General features: G+C 57.2%; 1 protein-coding gene and 1 long non-coding RNA gene across 2 annotated transcripts; one reads left to right on the top strand and one right to left on the bottom strand.

Moving 5' to 3' along the window:
• Window positions 1–47: 47 nt before the first annotated feature.
• On the top strand, window positions 48–783 carry LOC111941166 (uncharacterized). Its single transcript, XR_002869880.2, has 2 exons — window positions 48–201; window positions 332–783. It is a non-coding gene; the product is annotated as an uncharacterized LOC111941166 (long non-coding RNA).
• A 2856-nt stretch (window positions 784–3639) lies between these two features.
• Window positions 3640–22410, bottom strand: ARID3C (AT-rich interaction domain 3C). Its single transcript, XM_023943935.2, has 7 exons — window positions 22102–22410; window positions 10925–10997; window positions 6935–7118; window positions 6482–6726; window positions 5896–6165; window positions 5626–5715; window positions 3640–4827 (listed from the first exon to the last, which is right to left on the bottom strand). Exons 1-7 carry the CDS (start codon window positions 22372–22374, stop codon window positions 4685–4687), a joined length of 1278 nt encoding a protein of 425 aa, XP_023799703.2. The 5' UTR covers window positions 22375–22410; the 3' UTR covers window positions 3640–4684.
• Window positions 22411–23551: the final 1141 nt, after the last annotated feature.

Raw genomic sequence — 23551 nt, 5'->3', positions numbered from 1 at the left:
TGGCGGCGCGTTGCTAAGGACCGCGGTTGCCATGGAGACGGGAGGGGAGGCCGCGTCTGGCGGAGCGCAGCCCCTCTCGGAGGATGCGGGGCGGTCGATGGCGATTTGCACTGCAGAGGGAGGCGTACAGCCCTCCCGCCGCCTGGGAGGGCAGTCGATGGCCGCTTCATTCCGGCGTTGTCCTCCAGGAAAGAGGAGCTCGTATGTATTAAAAGGAATTGATATAGCGATCCGTGTGGATGCAGGCCCTTTGAAATCCGGGAGGCTGCCTCCGGCTTTTCCCCAGGCCTCTGTCTGCCCGCGTTCACCTTTCTCTTATCGACTGCCGCAGGTGACACTCACAGAGAAGAGAAGCACTAATGAATGGTGCAGCCAACCCCAGCCGTGCCGTTGCCTTCAGCTGGGACCCACAATTGCACGGATTTCTGACCGGGATGAAATGAATTCTTAATAGCAGCATCTGCCGCAGGAAAAGTCCAGAGAGTTTCCCATCTGCAGAGCAAGAAGTGTCCTAGGGTGCATCAGGAAGAGCAGCAGGCCAAGGGAGGTGATCCTGCCCCTCTATTCAGCCCTGGTGAGTGCTGTGTCCCCTTCTGGGCTCCTCAGCACAAGAAAAACAAGGAGCTACTGGAGAGGATCCAGAAGAGGCCACAAAGATGATCTAGGGTCTGGAGCATCTCTCCTCTGAGGAGAGACTGCAGGACCTGGGCCTGTTCAGTCTGGAGAAAAGACTGAGAGGGGATCTCATTAATGCAATATATTAATTCAAAATCAAATTCAAAATTTAAATCATTAATGCAAAATAGCTCAAAGGCAAGTGTCAGAGGGGGTGCAAAACCTTTCAGTGGTTCCCTGTTACAGGGAGAAGCAGTGGCCATAAAAAAAGAAAAGAAGGACTTTATGCTGAGGGTGGCAGAGCACTGGAACAGCTGCCTAGGGAGGCTGTAGAGTCTCTCTCTCTGGAGACATTCCAACCCCACCTGGATGTGTTCCTGTGTCATCTGCTCCAGGTGACCCTGTCTTGGCACAGGGGTTGTAGTGGGTGATCCCCAGGGGTCCCTTCCAGCCCTGATGATTCTGTGAATTTTCAAAGCACCTTCTGATGTTATTCTCTGTATCCCAGGGCTCAGCCAGCCACTGCCCTGTCATGAAAAAAATGACTTCAGCAGTGCCAGGAAGAACATGGGCCTGGGTATGGCTCTGCCATAGCCCAGGTACCAGGGAACACCAAGTCAAGGTTTCAGGCCACTCTTTTAGATAAAAACTATCTGCTAATACAGGTACTTTGCTAACATCGCTGGTAATATGAGCTGGATGGCTTTGGGGAACCTCTCATTGCCCTTTGCTGGAAGCTAAACCCACTGTACCCTGAAAAATTGTCCTTATGGGTACGTTTCTCCTGAACATTGTACAGGCCAACCAGGATGCAGGAGGAAGCTGTGGGGTGCTCCCTTATGCTCCCTTCAGCCTCTATGCCCCCCCAAATCACCTGCAGGAGCTGTGCAGAGCACTCAGGCAGCAGGAGAAGGCTGAGGCTCTGTATGCGCTGCCTTTTCTTCCCTGGGATCGATAACTGGGATCTTCAGAGGGGAAGAGCTGAGCTTTGTTCCACAAAGGCGACAAATAGAAACGGCTTCATTAGCAGAAGTGCCTGGGGGCTGCAGAAGGGGCTGGGGGCTGCAGAAGGGGCTGGGGGCTACAGGGTGCACAGACAGGAGCTGTGCACTCAGCAATGGTTGGTACTTAGAGGGTACCAGCTCTATTGTGGCCTGGGCCCAGCATGATGGGCAACACCCCAAACACACAAATCCCTGTACTAGAAGGTCCCAGACCACCCAGTACCCTGAGGTGAGAAACTCAGGCAGTCCCCTCAAGTCCTGGGGGGCTCTGGGACTGTCCTCATCCACCCTTTAGAGTCCCATCCATCTTCCAAGGCAAAACTTGGAACAGAGCTGCAGCTACAGCACTGATTGTCCACAGCCCATCACACAGAGTCTGTTCCCTTCTCCTCGGGAATAAGAGCAGGCCTTTGACCACATCCCCATCCCTGGAGCCTGAAGGGGCACACCGATTCAACCAATTGCCCCCAGCCCAGTGCTGAAGCTGGATCCAGTGCCCTGTTGGCTGGGCTGGATTGTCCCCTCATCCTCCACCTTCTCTCTCCTGCTCAATTACAGTCCCTGCAGGACATGGGGAAGCAGGCATCAATCACGGCTGGTTACTCAGGTGACAGCAGCTGTGTCCCCAAGCTCCCCAGGGAGCATGGTAACACACATCACCCTCTGAGCCTGGTAATGAGTGGGGACGCAGGTCCACATGTGCCCTGCCGGCTCCCTGGGGCTGCGGTGCTCGATGAGCTGTGGCCAGAGCTTCACAGCAGTGCAAAGGGACACAAGACCCCAATTAAGGCTGCATCAATCCCACTCCAGCTCTGCTTGGTACCTTCACAAACAACCTCCCCACCCCCGCCCTCCCCCCCCCCCCCCCCCCCCCCCCCCCAGCACACACATATATGCACATTCCTTGTTCAGGAACCTTCTCCCATCCCTGGTGGCCAGACCACAGGGATGGACCCGCCAGACCTCCGGTCCTCTGCAGGAGTTCTGTGTCACCCTCGTGCCCTCAACACGTTTCCAGCGTGATATCCCCGTATCCCTAGTCTGGGTCAGGGGTGGGCAGCTTTGCTGCAGCACCCTGGACAGCGACAGCGCTCCCCGGGTGGGCTCGGGGGTCTGGGCTGGGGGTGTCCCCTTGCCCTGGGAATCCGCGCTGGGATGTCGGCAGGAGTCTGGGTTGTGGCTGTCCCCGAGGGACTGGGGGCTGTCCTCCAGGGGCTGGGTTGGGGCTGTACCTGAGGAACTGTGGCTGTCCCCGGGAAGCTCAGGGTGTCCAGGGTGACCCAGGAGGCCCAGTCTGGCCTCAGAGACGGACTCTCAAACAGGAGTTTCTGTTCCCTTGGGTGCCAGGGACCTGTTTTCGTGGTTGCCTCTGGCCAGAGTGTGTGTCTCCGTGGGAGTCCCTGTGCCTCTTCTAATATACAGGTGGATGGTGTGGAAGTCTAGGTGTGAGCATGAGTGTAACAGTCTGAGTGTGCACGCCACTGAATTTATAAAAGGGAGCACAAGTGACCACCCACATACGTGTGTGCCTCCCAGCTCAACCATGGTCACCTGTGTCCTCTGTGGGCACTGCTCAGGTAGCAGGCACTACTACTGGCAGCACTACTGGCATCTTGCCAGGTGCAACCTCACAGCCCCACAGACAAGGTCTCAGCAGTTCCAGCGTCATGTTTCCTTTCCTGGCACAGGGCAGCCTAATGGGATCCCCACCCATGGGTGAGCTGCTACTGGGAGCTCATGGGGGCAAACCCCACAGCCTGGCTGGCACAGCTGGAGTTGGTGCCCTGTTGGATCCAGCCCATGTCTGAAAGCTCTGGTGGGTGCAGGGCACCTATTTGCAACTCAGAGCTCCCAGAAATTGAGCTGGAGGCAAGCATGAGGTGGGCTGTGAAACTTCAGGCACTACAGGTGTCACCCCAGGGTATCACAAGGCTGTGGGGGTGTTCTGCGCCTCCAAACTGGGCCCTGGAGCTCGGAGGGTGGCACCATGCCCTACACACCACCCTCAGCAGCAGTCTGGTTGAGTTTGATTCCTTTAATAGATACACGGAGTCGCGCGGCTGCAGTGGGAGTGCGGGGAACAGGCTGGCGCTGCCGAGCCGCCCGCGCTGAGGTAGAGGTGAGCGTCGCTCCACGCTCACCTGCTTTGGCACCCTGGGGCACACACGAGTGGAGGAGGCGCCAGCCCAGCCCCAACGAGGTAGTTCGGAGTGCCGCTGTCTCCCTGTCACCCGTCTGGGGACCCTGGCACCCAGGCAATCTTTGGCGGTGGGGGGCTCTGCTGGGCAACCCTCCCCTCCCCCCACCAACAAGCCCCACTCCGACATTAACCCCCAACCCCAGCCCCACCCCAATAAGCTCCACCCCCACCATTCCCACCAATATCCCCATTATTTGCCCCCCCCAGGGTGATCCCCCTGAGCTGAGGACCTGGGGGGCTCAGATGCCACCACCCTGGGGGTGTCTCAGGGCAGGGGCAGCAAGCCCAGGCAGCGCAGGAGGGCTGGGTAGGGGCATCTGCAGTGGGTAGGGGGTGCAGTATATATAGGGGCTGCAGTGTATAGGGGCTACAATTTATAGGGGCTGCAGAATACCGTGCCTGCAGTGTTTGAACGGAGGGTGTGTATGGAGAGGCAATGTGGGCATTAAGGGTGTGTGCAGGGGATACAGTGTATGCATTGAGGCATGTACAGGGGCAGCAGTGCGTGCATTGAGGTGAGTTAGGGGCTGCAGGATGTAGGGGATGCAGCATGCAGGTCCCGGGGGTCCCCCAGGCATCAGGGCAGCAGGAGATGTATGTGGGGGGTTACCTGGGGGTAGTGCCTTGGGAAGGAACATTTGTGTGTGTTTGTCTGTGTGTGTGTGAGAGAGAAAGGGCACGTGGGGGGATAAGGGACAAAAGGGCCCACGTGGGTGCTCACAGCCTTGCATGGACACAGCTCAGTATTGCAGCAAAAGCACCTCTGTGTCCCCCATCCTACCCTGGTGGCCCAGCTGGGTCCCACAGTTCAGGCCCCCAGACTTTGGGCACCCCCAGCTGTTTCCAGGGTGGGGGCATGTCTGCCTCACGGGGAGGTGCTAGTGGGAGTGTGGCTTTGAGAGGAGGCCGGGAGCAGGGGGTTTGGAGGAGGCATGGGGTTTGGACGAGTCTGGGTGCTCCCTCCACCAGATGCCAGGGTGGCTGAGGGCCGGCGGGCGAACAGGACACCTGGGGGAGAAGAACAAGCAGGTTAGAGCAAGCCCAGGGTTGGAGGATCTGCTCACCTGGCCCCTAGCACCCAGGCTGGGGAGAGTGGGACCAAGACTCAGGGGGTCTTCAGCCCCCTCGCATCACCTGTGGTGCCTTCCCCAACCCAGTCATCCTCAGTTACATTGGGCAGCCTGCGGGGTGGCCCAGAGCCCATTTGGCTGGCAGCCCCATATGATGCTTAGCCCTGACCTTTCCAGCTTGTTAAATATTTAAGTTCTGAAGGCAAAGCCCTCAATTTTAATTGTGGGGCATCTCAGCAGAACAGGCATGGATCTGGGGGGCATGGGATGGGCCAGTTAGCCAGGCTGATGCACATTAACACCCCAAAGGATCGTCTGCTCCAGCAAAGCATCCCAACATCTTTTCCTGCAACATGCTCTGCAATCAGGCAAGCCTGACATCCAGCCAGAGACCCTCTGGGCACACAAGCATTGGGGTGACCCCAAATCCAAGCCCTGCCTTTGGGACCCTGGGGGCTGGAATAACCCTAGGTGCAGGGTCACTTCTCAGTCAGAGTACACCCATCTATTCACACCCCATTTTAGCCCTTCATTGCTGCACCTGCTTTGGGCCACTTTCCATCCTTGTCAACCCCCTCCTTCTCCTGCCCCCTCTCCCCAAGCCCTGCCACTTCATTACGATGGATTTTATAGTAAAGACATCAGATTGAAGGAAGGACTTGCTGGCCAGGCAGTGGCTATAAGTTATTGGATTTCCCGGCCGCAATTACACGGGCCAAGCGGCCCTTCTATTTACCTGTGTAGACAACTCCATTTATTTCTATTGACATGTTGATACTGCTAATGCTGTTGGTGGACAGGTTCAATGCGGTCTCCTGTCTGTCATCTGGGGAAAGGAAATACCAATATGAGTGTTAAGCGAAACAGAAACAAGAATCTGTCCAAGATAGATAAGCCGGGACCCAGTCCCTCTGGGCATCCATACTCCTCGCCAGTTGCTGCTGTTGCTCCCACCTCGGCTGCCAGAGAAAGGGATGACCAAGGCTGAGGTGTTGCATCTCGTTACCTCGGTTGGAGATCTTGACGTTCATGGGGAACTGGGAGGCCATGGCCAGGAGGTTGTGCTGAAGCGCGTGTTGCACCAGCCGCTGCTGCTCCTCTGCTGTCAGGGCCACCTTCTTCTCTGGGGGCTCCCCTGTCTCCAGCTTCTCCCGCAGCTGCTCCAGCACCACTGCCTGTGAGGCAGCTGCTGCTTGGGCTGCCGTGAGATGATGCCCGGCCAGTCCCACCGGGATAGCAATGCGCCCTGGCACGGATGCTGCCAGCATTCCATCCTCTGCAATGACCAAGAGAGCTCAGCCACCCCAAGTGACCTCATTGCCACCCCACCTCACCGTTCCCAGTGGTCCCAACTCCACCCCACCAGCAATGGGGTGGGCCGGCCACCACTTCCAGCATCTAGGCTTGGTCCTTCTCCAAAGCCAGGGAAAATACACTTGTTTCACTCCCTGAAAGGGACTAAAAGAAGAACATTGTTCCTATTTTCCCCAAGCAAAAAGTGCAAGAGCAGACAGGGAACATCCCTGCTGCTGGAGCAGTGTCCATTCATGGGAAGAGATGGCCATTGCTGTGCAGCTGGGACCCTCACCCACCTTTCTTAACACTGTGCACTTGGTTGAGCTGGCCACAGCTGTGTGTGGAGATGCTAAGAGCTGGCAGAGGCATTTTGGGGGTGCCCAGCAGGGTTGGGGTGCTGGCCGGTGAGTAGTTGAAGAGTGCTGTGCCAAAAGTCTGCCTCCGCCCCTCCCGACGGTTGCTGTCGATGGCAGCTTGGAGCTCTCCGGGAGAGCTGAGCGCCCGCTTCTCACATTCATAGGGATACAGGTACTTCATGTATCTGTATGGGGAGAGAGCCAGGGGGACATCCACAATTTTGCACCTCCCAGCCAGCCCTGTGGTGAGCAAAGAGCCCTTGGGAAGGAGCAGAGCCCTCCAGCCACTATTGTGGTACTCCATGTCAGGCCCCACCCAGGGCTCTGGGACATCTGAGCCAGCAGGTGTCCCAGGGCAGGTGTCCCCCGCCTGCTGGGCTGCCAGGCACTCACTGTGTGCGAAGGGTGAAGGCAGCACTGGTGATGGAGGTAGGTAGGTTGAGGCCCTTGGTGATCTCCCGCCAGATCTTCTTGTTGATGACTTCGACCAGGCCACCCTTGTCTGTCACCAGCTGGTACAGTGTGTACAGGTCCAACACTTGCTTGGCCATGATGGGGATGCGGTTCACCGGTGTCCCTTCCAGCAGAACACAGGAGATGGAAAAGGGTGTAGGGGGCTGCCCACAGGAGCCTTTTGTACCTGGGCTCAGAGCCCCCACCTTTCCCCCACTGAAGGTACCCACAATGGCAGGCACATCCCTCCGTGACAAGGTGAGCACCTGTGGGCACCTGGGGCACAGGCAGGGCCAGAGTGGCACTGTGCCAAAAAGCAGCCAACTCCAGCATGCTGGCAAGAGAGTGACCTTTGATGGAGCTGTCAGTGGGGCTGGGTATGCTCTCATCTGGGATATGCAGCCATAGTGGGATGGGAAAAGCACCGCCCCCAGACACCCTTTGATAAGGTTGTCTCTCTACAATTCTCAGTGCTATCTGTACAGCACCAATCTGTGAAATATTTAGATCATCCTAGAATGATTCACTCTGTAAAACCCTTTCAGAGCCCCATAAAGATCCCATCTACACTTTAAAAAGGGACCCATCCTATAACCTTTCCGAAGAGGGATGACCCCCACAACCCCTCTGTGAGGACTCACCCAACTACCTCTCTGGAGAGATTTTCTCTTCCAGCTCCTAACTCTTCCAAAGAGTTCCTGAAAAACCTCTTAACCCTACAGATGGCCCCAGAAGTTTCCTCTGCTTAAAGGACTTCAGTGCCCTGCTTCAAGAAACCTGACCCCTCTTTAACTGCTCTCACTAGAGACCCTGACCCATGGTGCCCCAGCATCACCCTCCTGTATGAGGCTATGGGGCAAACGGACACGGGTTCACCAGGGTTCTGTGAGCCCAGTATAGATATAGATCAGCATGGTCTCTCTAGCCATCTAGTCTGGCTAAAAACCCCTTCCCACTTTCTCAGCACCCCCAAATAACCCCACAGCCTTGCTGTACTCCATGCCTCCTTTGGATGATGGTCTGGGCATTTGCTGGAAGCTGAGAAGGGACACACATCACATCCCATTCCACCCTGTCCTGTGCTGTGCCATTCGACCCCATATTTATTCCTCCTGCGAGGTGGCGGGGCACAGGCAGTATTGGAAAGCCATCCATTTGGCCGAGGGAGGCTGTCACGACTGTGCTTCGCCCCTCAAACGAAGCCGTCATTCACCGCCATCCTCCAGCATCCCTAATTTATGGCCCTGATATTGGCTTGGCTTCTTCACATAAGCCTGAAAAATGAGCTCTTTTTATTCTTTTACTGAGTTCATTTAACTTTTTTTTTTGTGTGTGTCTGTGTTGTTCACCAGGTTGGGAAGGGGGAGAGGAGTTCATCCCCCTGGGAGAAAGGCAGAGATATTGACTTGACATCTGCTGTCGCTAGCACACCAGCCTGCTCAGGGCTGTTGGCAGAAGACCCATCACCTCGGGGGGGCCCAGTTAGAGGGCTCTCCCCCAGTGCCAACAAATTTGCAGGATCTCAGGCCCCAGTCAATGGCCCATGGACTCCCTTCCCTTCCCTTCCCTTCCCTTCCCTTCCCTTCCCTTCCCTTCCCTTCCCTTCCCTTCCCTTCCCTTCCCTTCCCTTCCCTTCCCTTCCCTTCCCTTCCCTTCCCTTCCCTTCCCTTCCCTTCCCTTCCCTTCCCTTCCCTTCCCTTCCCTTCCCTTCCCTTCCCTTCCCTTCCCTTCCCTTCCCTTCCCTTCCCTTCCCTTCCCTTCCCTTCCCTTCCCTCTTCCCCTCCTCTCTTCCTCTTCCCTCTTCCCACTCCTCTCTCTTCCTCCTCTTTTCTCTCCTCTCTTGGTAGCTTACAAAAGTGCCTTGCCATTAATCTCGGGGCTGTGTGGGGTGCGTGGCCGATGCCTGTCCCACTGACAAAGGCACCTGTCTGCATCCCCACAGAGTGATGACCCCAGACCCAGCCAGGGCGAAGGGCACAAAAGCCCAGTGAGGTGATATTGCCATTGTGGTGCTGCAATTAGTGCCTTGATTGATTAATAGCCCTGTCTTATCAGCAGGGCACTCAGCTTGGTGGTGAAATTGTCGGGGGGGAGGGCCTGCAGAACCCAGTAAGCAAATGTGGAAATAGCCCCCTTGTGTCCCTATTACCTTTGATGTGCCACAGAAGTTGGGGCATTGTCATGAGCTGCCCCACTGCCTGTACCCCATAGGTCACTATGACCTCCATGAGTGACCAGGGCTAGCTGTGCCCTTGTCCTATGGGGTGGCCTCAGAGGATCTGCCCCCCAACCCATTTTTCAGCCCTATAGATTTTCCACTCTTCTGACAAATGTCAGTGTTGATACTATCCACATAAACAGTAGGGTTTGCCCTGTGGATATCAATCCCTCCTGGAGACTCTGAGGACACAGGCTGGGTGTCACAGTCCCCTGCCCATGCACCTCTGGGAGCCTCAGCTGTACCTGCAGTGGTTCTCAGGTGCTGCTTCTTACCCAGCTCTTGACGATCCCTGGGATGCTGTCCTTGCCCCTCAGCCCTTCTGTCCCCTTTCTCTTTGGTCCAAAATCCCTGTCTCCTCCAAAGAGTTCATGCACACCTGCACCTGTGCACCCACACCCTGCCTGCCCTCCCCAGAGGGATGGTACCCACTTGGAGGAGAGGCAGGAGGGCACAGCAGTGGGACATCCAGACACAGAGGGATGTGGAGCAACACTATCAGGGAAGCATTGGGCTTCCTCCCTCCTCCCCACACCAGCAGGCACTTAATTAGCCCCAGCCCCAATAGTGAGGAAGATAATTAGCTCTAGAGAGAGAGATAATGAAGCTGCAGAACAGCCCATGAATCTTGTAGCTGATGGATGCTGGGAGGGCCCAGATACTGCTGATGCTCTCACTCACTCCCCACAGATCTGCATGAAGGCCAGTGGGCACCCATGCGGCAGTACCCAGCACATCCATGGCCTACAGCTGGCCCCAGTGTGAGCCCTATGGCTATGCCAGCCACTCACAACACACCTATGAGTGCAACAACTTTGTGGTGTCCCAACCCAACCCTAAAGTCAATCTCTGCAGCCCCACAGCCAGGTGGAGATCCTCACCATCCTTCCAATGGTAAGGACATGCGGGTGACTGCCCCTCTCTGCTCTCCCTCACCCCAGGCACAGCCAGCCCCAAAGCCCCTGCACCCCCCTCAGCCTTTCCCCGTTAATTAGCTCGGCATTAACCTCTGCCTGGGGTTTACTGGCTATCGAGCGGCTTGTTCATTAATCCACACACCAGCAAAAGGCTCTAATTAATACGGCCAGCCACACGCCCGCGCTCGGCAACTTTTAATTGTCGCAGCCCCGGCCGGGGAGGGCGAAGGTTAAAGTATTTATCGAGTCCCTGGGAGCCAGCTCGGCCCCCCATGCCGATAGCAAAGATTTCCGATGAGGATGGGTTGGCTGGCGAGCCCTTAACCCCTGGATGCCTGGATTGCTGGCCCCACTCCCACAAATCATAGGCACTGCTGAGAGATGCTGATGGTGGGCATCCTCACCAGGCGCTGCTAACAGGGAGCCCTGATGGGCATTGCCAAGGGCATTCTCACCAGGCACCTCTAAAACGTCCTGAAAGCTGCTGATGGGCATCATTAACAGGTGTTGCTAATGCTTGTCACCAAGGGGTATGTTAATGCACATCCCCACCAGGTGTTTCCAGTGGGCATCCCTGCTGGACATCGCTAATGGGCATGGGATAGTGCATCGACAGATGCCCCAACTTGGGGTTAGGAGAGAAGGCCAGGGGGAGCACCATAGGACCTGCCTGTTTTGGAGGGTTTTGCAGAGACCCGGAGCAGCTCAGGGCCTGAGAACAACACACCAATAAGCCCCCCACCGGCAGCCAAGGCAGGGGTGGCAGTGGCACCCACCCCAGCCACCCACCTTTACCTCTCTTCTGCATGAAGCCAAAAAGGTCATCCAGGAACTCCTTGCGTTTTGGGTCCTCATCTAGTTCATAGAGCTGGAGGCAGGGAAGAGAGAGAGAGAGAGGAGGGGGTCAGTGCTTCCAGCACATGCAGGTGAGAATGGAGAGGGGAGCAGTGCCTGGGGCTAAACACTGCCTGTGCCAGAAGCTGGCATCACCCCTGGCTCCACCTGCCTGCTCTGCAGCAACAAGAGGCTCTCTGTGGACCACTAACAGAATCCCCTGACACACCCTCTGCCTGGGTGTGGGCTCTCCCCATACCTGGGGTCTGTCATGGTTCCCCACAGACCACTGACTATTTTGAATCTTTGCCGCGGAGATGCTGAGTCTGTGCCTGAGTTTGTCCTGTCCCTCATCCTCTTAGATGCAAGAGTCACAGCCCAGAGGCATCAGCAAACCCCAAGCACCAGACAGGACCCCAGGATCGTGATGCTCAGCTCTGCTCTGCCACTGCTGAGTGCTGGTGTTCCCCAAGTCCCAGCATGGGATCAGCATCCTCATCAGCATCCTCATCCGTCACAGGGACACAGGCCCCAAACAGTGGGGGCTGATCCCATCCTGGGGAAGGAAAGGTTGGCTCGCCCATGGCACTGGATACCATCGAGGGAGCTGCAAATGCCGGGGCTGCCATGAGCACAGGATTGCACAGACACAAACATGTGGCTTTGAGGATATTTCTGTGTGCTGGGAGGTCTGGACACATGGACACAGCCTGAGCTGAGGGACAGCACGAAGTGCCAGCTCCGTGTGGAAGTCCAAGCTTGCCTGATTCCAGCACAGTGCCTGAGTGACCATGACAAATTGGAGCCTGCCAGATCGATGGCCCAGCAGTAAAAGTCAGAGCACATGAAGGAAAAATTAGCACCAATCGAAGACGCTATAGACACCAATTCCTCCCAGCAAGCCCGGCAAGAATTTAAAGCCATTGAAAAGAAACAAAACTCAGCAGTCCAGAATGGATTTCCAAAACATATACAAAGAAATGCAAGCTGGAAAACAAAGTCAGGCACAAAATAGAGTCGTTTAAAAAACAATTGTGCTGGGAAAGGCTGTTAAAAACCAATAGAAAGGGAGCACACCCCCACTCCACACAGAACATCATTCACCAGACAGATAAAGGGAGCTGTGCTTAAGGGTCGTCAGGCTGCAGGGATATGGAGATGTGGGGATGGGGGTGGATGCCATGGGGGCACATGAATGCAGAGATATATGGGAATGTAGGGATGTGAGGTTGCAGGGACTCAGGGTACACAGAGATGTGGGGATTCAGGGGGATGTGGGGACCTAAAGGGATGTGAGGATGCTTCTACAGACCCCATGGTTCCCACCACTGAACAGATACACCTAACACAGTCCCATGTCTAACTCAGGTGCCAGCTTCTTGTCCCTTCTCAGGGACAGACTGGTGCTAATTGCCTGTCCCTAATTTCATCTAGGGGTACAACTGCCAGGATCACACCATACCCACAGGTCCTGACTGCCTGGCTCCATGGAGCTCCTTCTTTGCTGCCTCCCTGCTCTCTGGATCCCACTCACCTATTCCCTCCTTGCACCAGGGTGCTTTTGGAATGCCCTGACCCCTGGGTGCCAGTATTGTGTCCCTCTCCACCATGGTTTCCTGTCTCGCTCTGTGCACCCTCCCCATCGCCTGCTCTTTTCCAGGAGGTCCCCAAGCCATTGATTACAGTAACTAGGTCAGGCTCTTAGCAGAGCTCCAGGAGGTTGCTTTGATTTCTGCCCCAGGAAGGCTGTGTCAGCCAGGCTTTGCCTGCATTTCCCTGCCTGTCTCTGCCTCTGGAAGACCTCCACACCAAGTGCTTTGACATCTCCTGACATCTGGCTTGTCAAGGTAGGGGCAAACCCCCAAACCGGCAACTACCACTCATCCCACTGGAAGGTGAAGCCATGGCTGTCCCGAGGGTTGCCCAGTGGATGGGCTTCAGTACCTACACATGTCTGCCCTGGGTGCCTCTCATGTTTCTCCTGCATTGATGCAGGCAGGATCCCATCCAGAGCAGGCTGCTACTGACTCCAGCCCCCAAAACAGGTGCCCTCCGAGGGCCAGGTTCTATTTTTCCACTGTTTATTAACCTCTAACCTTTTATCTGTGGGGCACTGAGATGCAAAAACACATTACATCAAATGGGGAGCAAAGGTCAGCTTTTAAGTGGAGATGAGAGCGGAGCTGAATAACCGGGTACAATCCGGCACAGCCCTTGGGTAGTCTGGGATGCACGGGGTGTTCCATGAGATTTGGAGATGCTCAGGCTGGAGAAGAGGTCTCCTGGGTCACACACAGTCACTGTGCAGGGACACATGCCTCACCTGGGTGTACATAACCCCACACAGGCTGCCACAGTCCCACGTGGTGGGTGCAAAAGCCCATGTAAGCATATACTACCCTACACAGGCACACACAACTACTATACAACCCTACACAGGTTTGCAGAACCCCACAAGCGTGCACAGCCTTGTGTGGGTTCACTCAACCCCACACGAGTGTGCACAGCCCCTCATGGGCATTGCACAGCTCCACACAAGTATAGGCACAACCCTGTACAGGGACACAGAACCCCCCCTAGTGCCCCACAAAAGGTGGAATGGGCACATACAATCCTGCACAACCTTACACCCGTGTGCACAGCCCTGCAGGGGCACATAGAACATCACAGGAATATGCCCAAGCCTGTGATGCACATACACACACAGCCCACGCAGGCACAAATCACTACACAGGCACACACAGCCACCTCTGGAAGTGCACAGTCTCCCATGGGCATGTACAGCAGTGTGTGACCAGACTTCCATGGGCACACACCAGACTGCAGGAGCATCCACAACCCCCTACATACATCATGGGCACGCACTCCAAATGTGCATGCACAACCCCAGATGGAACACGCACATTGCTGTATGTGCACGCAGAAACCAAGACTGGAACACATATCAGACAGGCATTCATAACCCATATATACATGCACAATTCTGGACAGGCACTCACAACCCTGCAGGGGCATGTACAACCCCAGAATGGAACACACAGCTCTAGACAGGCATGGATAACTCTAGACAGGAACACAAAAATCCCAGTTGAGCATGCACAGCCCCAAATGGGCAGAGCCCCATACACGTGCGCATAACCCCAAACAGACATACACAACCCCATATATGCACACACAAGCACATACAACCCCAGACAGGCACTCCACATGGATGGGCACCCCTGACCCCGCAGGGCACACGTTGCCCCAGAGCATCCCCCCACCGTGCGCCTGGGAGCAGTGGTCTGAGCCTTGCCCAGGGGAAGTTGTGCAACACAACCAGAGGCTCCTGCTTGTGGTGACCTATGAGCAAGGACCCTTTTAATCGTGTTTGTATTGATATAATTAGTAACTCATTTAACGCCATCGATGTAACTATATTCCTCTATAAACGGAAGTATCAAACTGTCAAGCTCCGGGATCGATATCCCGCCGGTGCGCAGCGCAGCCCTGCTCTGCCGACCTCGGGGACCTGCCCATGCTTGGCCACTCCACCGGCCTTGGAACCCCAGCAGCACCCCACCTCCACCTGCACTGCTGGCCTGGGTGCTTGTGCAGGACTAGTTCCTCATCCTACAGCCCACGTTGGGTGCAGCTCTGGGACCTGCTCCAACCTGTCATCCTATTGCCATGGCGACATCTATATTCCTGAAGGGATTGGGATAACGGGGCTTGTCATGCAGGTTAAAGGTCAGCGGGTCGAACACCGTTTATTAACAGGACATGAATAGACCTTGTGCTTCCTCTTCCTCCTCCTCCTCCCACGATTAAGTAACATTGTTAGCACCACTCATTCACCAAGGAGATTACTTTCCTGGAGCCAGGAGGGCTTCTAGAGATGAAGCTCGGGTCTTAGACCTCTTAGCCTAGCTGACACCCTAGACAGTGGAAGGATGTGATGAGGTGCTAAGCCACTCCCCAGGCACTTCAGCTTGCCTCATCCTGGTGAGTCCCCACACAGTCCCCCCTGGGCCCCACTGCCAAGGGAAGTGGTCTCAGTGGGAACCCCACAGTCCCCGCTCAGCTGCCACCTCCTGCTGGCAGAGAGGGCTCAGATCAGCAGCCAGGATTCAATCCACTTAATATGAGCTGTATCGATCCTGGACCCTGCTCAGCTCCCCCCCACCATGCAAACCCCCCAACCCTGAGCTGCTTAATATCCACCACATTGATTAGCCACACTGCTAATTTTTCCATCTGGCCGCTGTTCACGCAGCGCGCCCAGGTAATGCTCAGCTCCCTGCACCCCCCAGCCACACACCACGGGTGGCTGACTGCTGATGCACTGTTTTGGAGTCACTGCACCTCTCCGGAGCTCAACTGTTGTCTCTGAGATCCTTCCCAAGGAAGATGGTTGGTGCACAACCAAGCACCCAGACACTGGTGTGTCCTCCCCTGTGCCCTGCTGGCATGCCTCAGTTTACTCTGCAGGTAGCCACAGAATCTGACCATTCCCATTGAGGAACAGCCCTGAGCACACTGGGGGTCAGGGATCCTAAGAGTATCCACAGTTAGAATCTTCCCCTGCCATGGGGCACACAAAACAAACTAAGGGTTTGCATGTCCCTCCCCCCATCCCCATTGCCAGAGCTGGGGGGCAGTTCACTCCCCGCCAGGCACAAACCACCCCCTGACCTTGCAAGCCACCACTCGCCTCTTCCACCAGTTGTTAATAAGTTAATGGTTATGGGACAGCTTTGCCGGGACAGCCGACTGCATTCGAAGGCAGTGCTGGCTCTTGGGGGGACAATGCTCCTCTGACCCCACAGCCCTGAGCAGTGTGGGGTGCTCACTCATCCCAACACCACCAAACTCAGCAGTCGCCCCACTAGCATAGCCAGACATCTCTGTTTGGGGACCTCTCCCAGCACTGTGGTTCCCCCTCAAAGCCTTTCATCATGCTTAATATTTAACGGCGCTTTATAGAGCAGGCAGGTTTAATCAGCGCTGATAATGCGGCAGATCCGGCAGGTCATTAGAACCCCCCTTCCCGCCGCAGCCGCTCCCGGGAGGGCTGCCTGCTGCAAACATTAACCCGGCCCCGTGCAAGGTTTGCTGGCAAGAGCTGGCCTTGGGACGGCAGCCCCCCACCCACAGCCTGGCCCTGACATGACATGGGGGGCTCACAGGGTCCCCAGCCTTCTGCTTAACACACTCTGCAGGAGGGGAAACTGAGGCAGGGGTGTTGGTATGGCTTGCCTACAGGCTGGGGCAAGAGGAAACATGGTGCTCATGGCTGTGTGGTGCAACCATGGGCACCATTCATGGCCCCTTGTCCCATCTGAGGGCTGTGGCACAGGAGAGGCGGTCCTGGCTCCCAGCAAACGTGCGTCCCCCATGATCAGCCCCTTGTTACTCGTTCATGGCTGAGCAGGCAGGGAGTCAATGAGCAGATTTGTTTGGGTTAACCTCCCTGACCCACCAGCGCTTGCTATGCCACTGCCTCCCCCTCCATCCTTGCTTTCCTCTCCATGTTGCCTCCCCCTTCATTCTCGTCTCCTCCTACCCCTGATCCCTCCATGGGTGACTGAAGTTGTGGGACATCCTTCCCCTCCAATCCCTTATTAGGTGATTGGAGCCATGGGACCCTGTCCCCCAAGGGACACGCACAGCACCCCTATGGTACTTGCATGGGTGAGCACACAGGGCATGCTCTAGCACACGCTGGGGTCTGTGCACGCACACACCTGCTATAGGGCTGTGTGAGTACGGGGTGCATGCCCATGGGGCTGTGTGCATGCCTGGGACGTCCATGGGCTGTTCAATCCCCCTCCCCACCATGCACGTCTAACCCCATTCCCTTCCTGCAACTTCTTTGAAGGGACAATGTAGAAGGAAAGGTTGCTGCCCCCTCTAACCACACCCTTTGAAAGCAACCCCAGCCCCCATCTCGGCCTCTGCAAGAGCTGTGTGCCTGTGCAGAAAGAGCATCTGGGCCTGGTTCTCACTCATGCCCTCCCACAGACATGGGATGTAAGCTCTGGATCCATGATGGAGAACACAGCCCCACCAACAGAGGCATCTCCAGTGGGTGCCCTGTGCCCCAGGGGACAGGCTTCCACAGCCCCCACGTAGACTCTGCTCACCCTCTGCACACTCATGCACACTGCAGCTTGCTCTGAAGATGCACACACATGTACATGCTGTTCTTGTGCACCCTCACCCTGGACAAACAGCCCCACCAAGCACACTCACACAAGTCTAGTATGTGCCCTCCCTCTGCACAGACCCTGTCCACACTTACACATCCCTACACACTCTTCAAATACACACAATCCTTCTGCACACCCATCCATCCATCCATCCATCCATCCATCCATCCATCCATCCATCCATCCATCCATCCCCTTGAGACCAGAGTCCACCACTCCAGATCTGACCGCCCCACTGCAGTGCTGCCCAGCCAGTTGGCAGCACAGGAGATTTACCTCCATTATTAACCCAGTTAGTGGATTATCGGAGGCCCAAATTGATGAGGGAGTGCATCCTCCCCAAAGACTCAACTGGCATCTGATTTCAGGGAGGTAGCTGGGGAGGGAGCTGGAAGCAGCCTTAGTGCGAGCTCCTGACCCTCCACAGTGAGGGTATTCTCACACCCTCAACTAGTTTTTACACCTCCTCTTTGGAGCCCCAATCCCAAACCCTTTGGACCCCTGGCTGGAAGATAATGTTGTGGCAGCTTTTGAGGGCTCTTGAGCCCTCAAGCCATGCCTCAAGCACCCATGGGTCCATGCAATTCCAACCCAGTGACACTGGTATGGGCATGCACATGCCCAAACACGCTGGGACACCACACGTGTGTCTATACATGCACACAGGTGTGTTCAGACTCGTGTGCACACACACACACCCCCCTACAGCCATATGGATCCACACGTGCTCATATGGATCCATGAACACTTTCTAGCACTTCCATGGGTTCACACACACTCTGCACGCTCCTGTGCATCCATACAGACACACAGGATCTCCCAGGGATTGCTACACACAGGGACTCTCACATGGGCCCACATATGCCCACGTACCCCCACACTTACGTGTGCATTTATACAGATGCACACACGGGTTGGTCTGTGGGCACACACACACCCCAAACACCTGTTTGCCCTTCCAGACACACCCCAGCAGCCCCCCAGTCCTGTCCCGTGCCCTCCACTGCAGCTGGGTTGCCAGAGCTGTTGGAGCTCCAGGGGTTAGCACACTGACCCTGTGGTCCCAGATTAGGGGCACAGCTCTGCTCACAGGTTCACTGGAGAAAAGCCCCCAGACAGACATGGACAGGGGCAAACACAGTGTGTCCATTCCCCCTCTCCCTGTCTCTACAGTGTAGCCAGAGACCCTCTAATTTAGCCTTGGGAGCCCTTGGTCCTGCAGCTAGGTGGAAGATGCACTGGCAGTGAGGAGTGGGCTGTGGCATGGAGACCACTACCCTCTTCTCAGAGTCCCCCTCTTCAGCTGCCTCCATTCTCTGAACATTCCTGCCTCTATTTCCTCTATCCCTAGGGACAACACCACAAGAGAAAGCAATAGGGACAGAGGTAGGAGGGTGCAAACCACAGACCCTTCCACCCCATTTTGGGACAATCTTAGGTGGCACAAGGAGGTCTTTGTCTACAGGTGTACAGACCTCCAGGCTCTGAGATGTGAGTGCACACATTCACAGCTGGCAAGCCCTCCCTAAATGCATGTTAAGGACAAATGGGTGGGTGCAAAAGGCAACTGCAGGCATCAGGGACAGGCAGGGCAGGAGGAACAGAGTTAGGCTGAGGATAATGGCAAACGGCTTCTGGCAAAACCAGCCACCCCCAAATTAACCACTGAGGCTACCAGACAGCCGAGAGTTCCTAAAGGGCTGGTTGGGGCTCACCCCCTGCAGCTGCTCCTGGGCAGGGAGGAAGGAGCTTCAGAGGTTCCTGATCCCCCCAGTCACAGATGGGTGTGAACATGTTGGAGGCGCCCTGGCAGGCAGGGCACCCCCCTGCCAGCACACATGCCACTAACAGAGAGCTGAATGCAGAGCCCAGATGTTTGAGTCCCTCTCAGCACAGGGGATGGAGAAGAAAGCCCCGGGTTCTGGTGCTGTTCTTCTATCACTTGGAGGAAACCAGTGCACCCATCCCTGTCTATATGTATGGTTTCCCTAGGGGGAAAGCTGAATTCAGCTCAGGAGGAGCTGAGCTTGGCACCAGAAGTGCCAGGTTAGCATGCTCTTACACATCCCCTCCAAGTCAAACATAAAGCAGAAACACAGAATTAAAACCTGGCTGCATCCCAGCCCTTAGGGAAGCTGGGGTTCATGGCTTGTTTCAATGCACCACCAGACCCCACCTGGTGGCCCTCACCTCAGGGCTGGGTCTGTCTGACAGCCCTGGGTGTGGAGACCTCCCAGACCTTTGCCCAGGTCTCTACCCATGTGTCCTTATCAATGTACATAAACCGGCGCCAGGGCTGATGCAAGAGGCAGGGGTGAGGGGGTCTCTCAGCCTTGTAACATTACAACAACCCCCCCTAGTCAGAGCAAAGGTCTCACCAGCCCCCCCCCCTCCCCAAACCAGTGCCTTAGGAAACATAAAACTACAGCATACATGTGGGGTATTTCCCCAGAAAGCCTCTCCATGCAAAGCAGCATTTGCCCATTAACCCTGTGGGTTTCACCACAACCACCTTGTCCTCTGCTCCCATTTTTAGCACCACTGTGCTCTGTGGAAACCCTTCCCTGGTTGCTCCTGCACCAACTTCCCACCCCATCCCCATCAAGGCATCCTCCCCACTGCAGAGAGATGGGGAAGTCTCTCTCTGCCCACTTTCTGCCAAGCAGCCTGGATTTGACGGTCTCTGTTCACTCAGGTGTGCCCCAGTCCAGGACGATGAGAGCAGAGACAAGCCCTGAACCCCACCCCAGGTGACGGCATCATGGATTGGGCAGTTTCAAGCAGAAAGTCCGGGTGGGAAATACAGCTCTGGCCACTACCATGTCTCACTCCAGCTCCAGGACCACATAACCACACTCCCATTGCCCCAGCAGCTTTCCAACAGACAGACACTGACCCCCCACCTCCCCCACAGCATCACAGCCCAGACCCTGGGGAGCCTCCAAAAGCTGAAGCACAGCCACCCTCCCAACTTAGTCCCTGCAGAGAGCAGAGAACCTGTTCCCCAGGCTGGGTGAGCCACAGCCCTGCAGCCTGGGGAGGACCCAGCAGGGACACATCCCGCCCAGGCAGGGCTGTGTCCCCTCCTGCATGATCTCAGGGGAGGGACAGGAATGACAGCCACCCTGCAGACCCCAAAGCAAGCTGGCACCGCAGCCTGTTCCAAACTGCAGAAGGATATCCAGTTGTTCCCTGGGCTGGCTGGGACATGCCACAAGGTGTGGGTCTCTGGATGAGGGGTACATCACTTTTTCAATCAGGGTTGGAAAAACAAAAAGAGAGCAAACAAGGAAGGAGCCAGCTCTCACCCTGGGAAGCGGTGGCAGGATTTATCCTGCACCCCAACCTCTCCTGTCATTCCTCTCCCACTATTCACAGCATTCCTGCCCTCCACAAGGAGCGCGGGCAGCCCCAGACAGGGGCAGGGCGGGAGGCTGAAGGACGAGAAATGCCGGGGATGCTTTCCTAGCCTCCCCGGGAGGGAGGAGCTGCTTCCCACCTCCCGGCTGACCCCGGGAACCGGACAGTCAGCCTTTTTCTGTGCAGCGGGGTGTAATGTAACACTTCCCGGACGAGCTGTTTGGCCTCTAGAGCTCACCCACTCCGGCCCTCCCCAGGCTGCTTCAAGGCAGCGTTAGGCGCTGGCAGCTTCCCTGGGCACGGCCGGGAGGCATGTGCTGCCTGTGCCCTGTTTGTACCTGTACCTGCCGCCCTGTAGGCAGGGGATGCGCCCCGGCCCCCCCCCCAAATAATAACTTTTGAGCAATTTGAAACAGAAAAGGAAGAAGCCGACACAGCAGCCAAAAGTTGCTGCTCCTCTCCTGCCAGACCTGGGTGAGACTGAAGTGCCCTCGTCCTCCTGTCCCTAAGCAGTGCTGTCCTAAAAAGCCACACAACAGCTGTGTGGGGACATCCTTGTCTGTTCTATCCCCTCACCACATCTTCCCTATCACCCACTGTGCCTCTCTGTCTACCCCAGCCGAGATGAGTGCATGGGGAGCACAAACCTGCCTGGCGCTGTGCACTCCATGCCCACACCCTTGCATGGAGAGGCAGGCACCTGCTCTGTGCAAACCAGAGCTTGCACAACACAGCTCAGATGAGATCCATATGCATTTAATAGAGGAAGACTTTTCTTCCATCCTTGATATGAACTTCTGAAACCTTTTCCCCGTGCCAGATGTCAGTTGCAAAAGTGTCTTCCTACACCCACCAGGAATGAGGGCACAGGGTGTATGTGCTACTCCCTCCAGTACAAAGAAATCAGTGACCTGCGTTGACCAGCTAAAATATGCCCTGGCCTTTGCAGAGACACAAGCTCCGTGGCTCGCCAGCTCCTTGGGGTGACCACACACCAGAGCCCTTGCCCTTTTCCACCTCTGCAAAACCTCTGTGGACAGAGGTCAGTCAGCCTGTTATACCCACTATGGAAAGCACCAGAGATGGAACTGGCACAGATCAGGGTGGACACAGGGATATGCCTGGACACTGGACACCCTACCATGATTCAGGGTCTGTGGACAGGCACAGGGGACACTGAGGAGGTAGGGTCGTGAAGCAGGGTTGAAATGGGGTTTGGCAGCAGGGAGATGGGGAGTACACAGGATGATGACGATGCCTATAGGGTGGAACAGGGCTTAGGAACAGGGGCAGTGAGGAGCATTCAGGGGGTACCCATTTAGGGGAGGATGAGGTGGCTTCATTTATAGGGTGCCATCACAATAATGTCTAGGGTTAATGGGGGTATGGAGGATGTCTGCTTGGGGTGGGTTGGAGCTTGGGCATGGTGTTGCCCATTTAGGGTAGGACGCAGACAGGGTTTGAGAGCAATGAGGGGCATTAGAGGTCTTCATTCAGGGAAAGTTGAACCCGAGTTTCAGTACCACGGTGGGGCACCGGGGATGCCTGCCCGGAGCAGCCGGTGCTGGGGCAGCGATGCCTCCTTACCTGTTTGAACTGCTCCTCGTAGGTCCATTCGTGGTGCGGGGGCGGCGCTGGGTCGCGGGGATCCCCTTCTTCCTCCTCTTCCTCTTCCTCCTCCTCGTCCTCCTCCTCCTCCCCCGCAGCGGCGGCCGGCGGGCGCGGGCCGGAGGTCGGGCGGCGGCGGGGAGCGGCGGCCGGCGGCCCGGGGCCGGGGCCGGGCTCCACCGGGGGCCGTCGGGGAGCGCCGTCGGGGCCGCGGGCCAGGCGGGCCGCCTGCTGCCGCTGCAGGCTCTCCATCACCGCCGCCAAGCGCAGCCCCCCCGCCGCCCCCGGCCCCCGCGGCGGGGCGGCCGGCTGCGGGCACAGGGCACGGCCTCAGCGCTGCCGCCGGAGCCGGAGGAGGAGGAGGGAGGGAGGGGAGGAAGCATCCCTCCACCCCACCCGCTCTCCCCGCCGCTCCCGGGGGCCTTGCCCAAAAGTTGCCCCGGGAACCGTCGCCTCGCCGGGCGCGGCTCCCGCCGCCGGAGGGGCTGCATCCCCCGCCGGGACCGCCGGCACCGTGCCCCGCGGGAGAGCCGGCCCTCCGGCACGTCCCCGCTGCTCCGGGGGACGCCGACCCCGCTCCTACCAGGGACGGGTCCGACGCGGGGAGCCTCCTTCCTCCATCCCGCTGGGGACCCGTGTCTTGGTGGGACCGCCGCCCCAGATCCACTGGGAACCGCGTCCTCCCGAGGACCCCTTCCCTCCCCGCTCCCAACGGAGACATCCGCCCCGACGGGGAACCTTCTCCTACCGAGCCCCCCGCCACGCCGTCCCCGCCGGGGACCCCGTCCCGATCCCGCCGGAAGGTCTCACCCTCCACGGAGGGGGCCCTGTCCTCTCGGGACCCCCCTCCCGCTCTCACCGGGGACCCCGATCCCGCTCCCTGTCCAACGCGGATGTCCCTACCCCGCTCCCGCCATGCACCCCCGCGTCGCCGGGGCCCCTCCGGCCGCTCCGTCCCTCACCAGGGCGGGTTTGGCCGCCAGGCTGGGGTTTTCCACCATGCCGCCGGCTCCGAGCGCCGCCCGGGGCTCGCCCCGCCGTCCCGGGGGGCACGGCCGGCTGCTCCGCCCGGTCCCGGCCCCGGCCCGCCGCTCACATGGCGCCGCGCCCGCCGATATTTCTTTTATTCCGCAGCAGATGAGGGTGGGTGGGATTTTTTCCCTCTTTTCTTTCTTTCTCTCTTTCTTCCTTTTTTTTTTTTTTTTTTTTTTTTTTTCAACAAGTGGCAGTCAGACAGCAACACCCCTCCCCGCTCCCATTTGCTAGCGCACGTCTAGGGAGTCACCCGGGGAGGGCTGGGCTTACGGCAGCCCCGGGGGGATCGCCCGGACCGGCCCGCCGAGAGCCGGCCAGGGGCCGCCCTGCGCGGGGCCGCGGGAGGGGCTGGGCCGGGGGCGCAGCGGGCCCGGCGACCCCCGGTCTGTGTCTG

This window comes from Cyanistes caeruleus, chromosome Z, assembly GCF_971803275.1.
Source record: "Cyanistes caeruleus chromosome Z, bCyaCae1.hap1.1, whole genome shotgun sequence".
NCBI classification, from domain to species: Eukaryota; Metazoa; Chordata; class Aves; order Passeriformes; family Paridae; genus Cyanistes; species Cyanistes caeruleus.
Note: the sequence above shows the minus strand (reverse complement) of the source record. Positions and strands in the feature narration are given on the sequence as shown.

Bases quoted from the DNA above. Each gene is read 5' to 3' on its own strand.
- ARID3C (XM_023943935.2), bottom strand. From the start codon at position 22,374: ATGGAGAGCCTGCAGCGGCAGCAGGCGGCCCGCCTGGCCCGCGGCCCC. The intron at 10,998-22,101 runs GTAAGGAGGCAT...CCCTGCCTCCAG, and splicing joins ACGAGGAGCAGTTCAAACAG to CTCTATGAACTAGATGAGGA. The intron at 5,716-5,895 runs GTAACGAGATGC...TCCTTTCCCCAG, and splicing joins CGTCAAGATCTCCAACCGAG to ATGACAGACAGGAGACCGCA.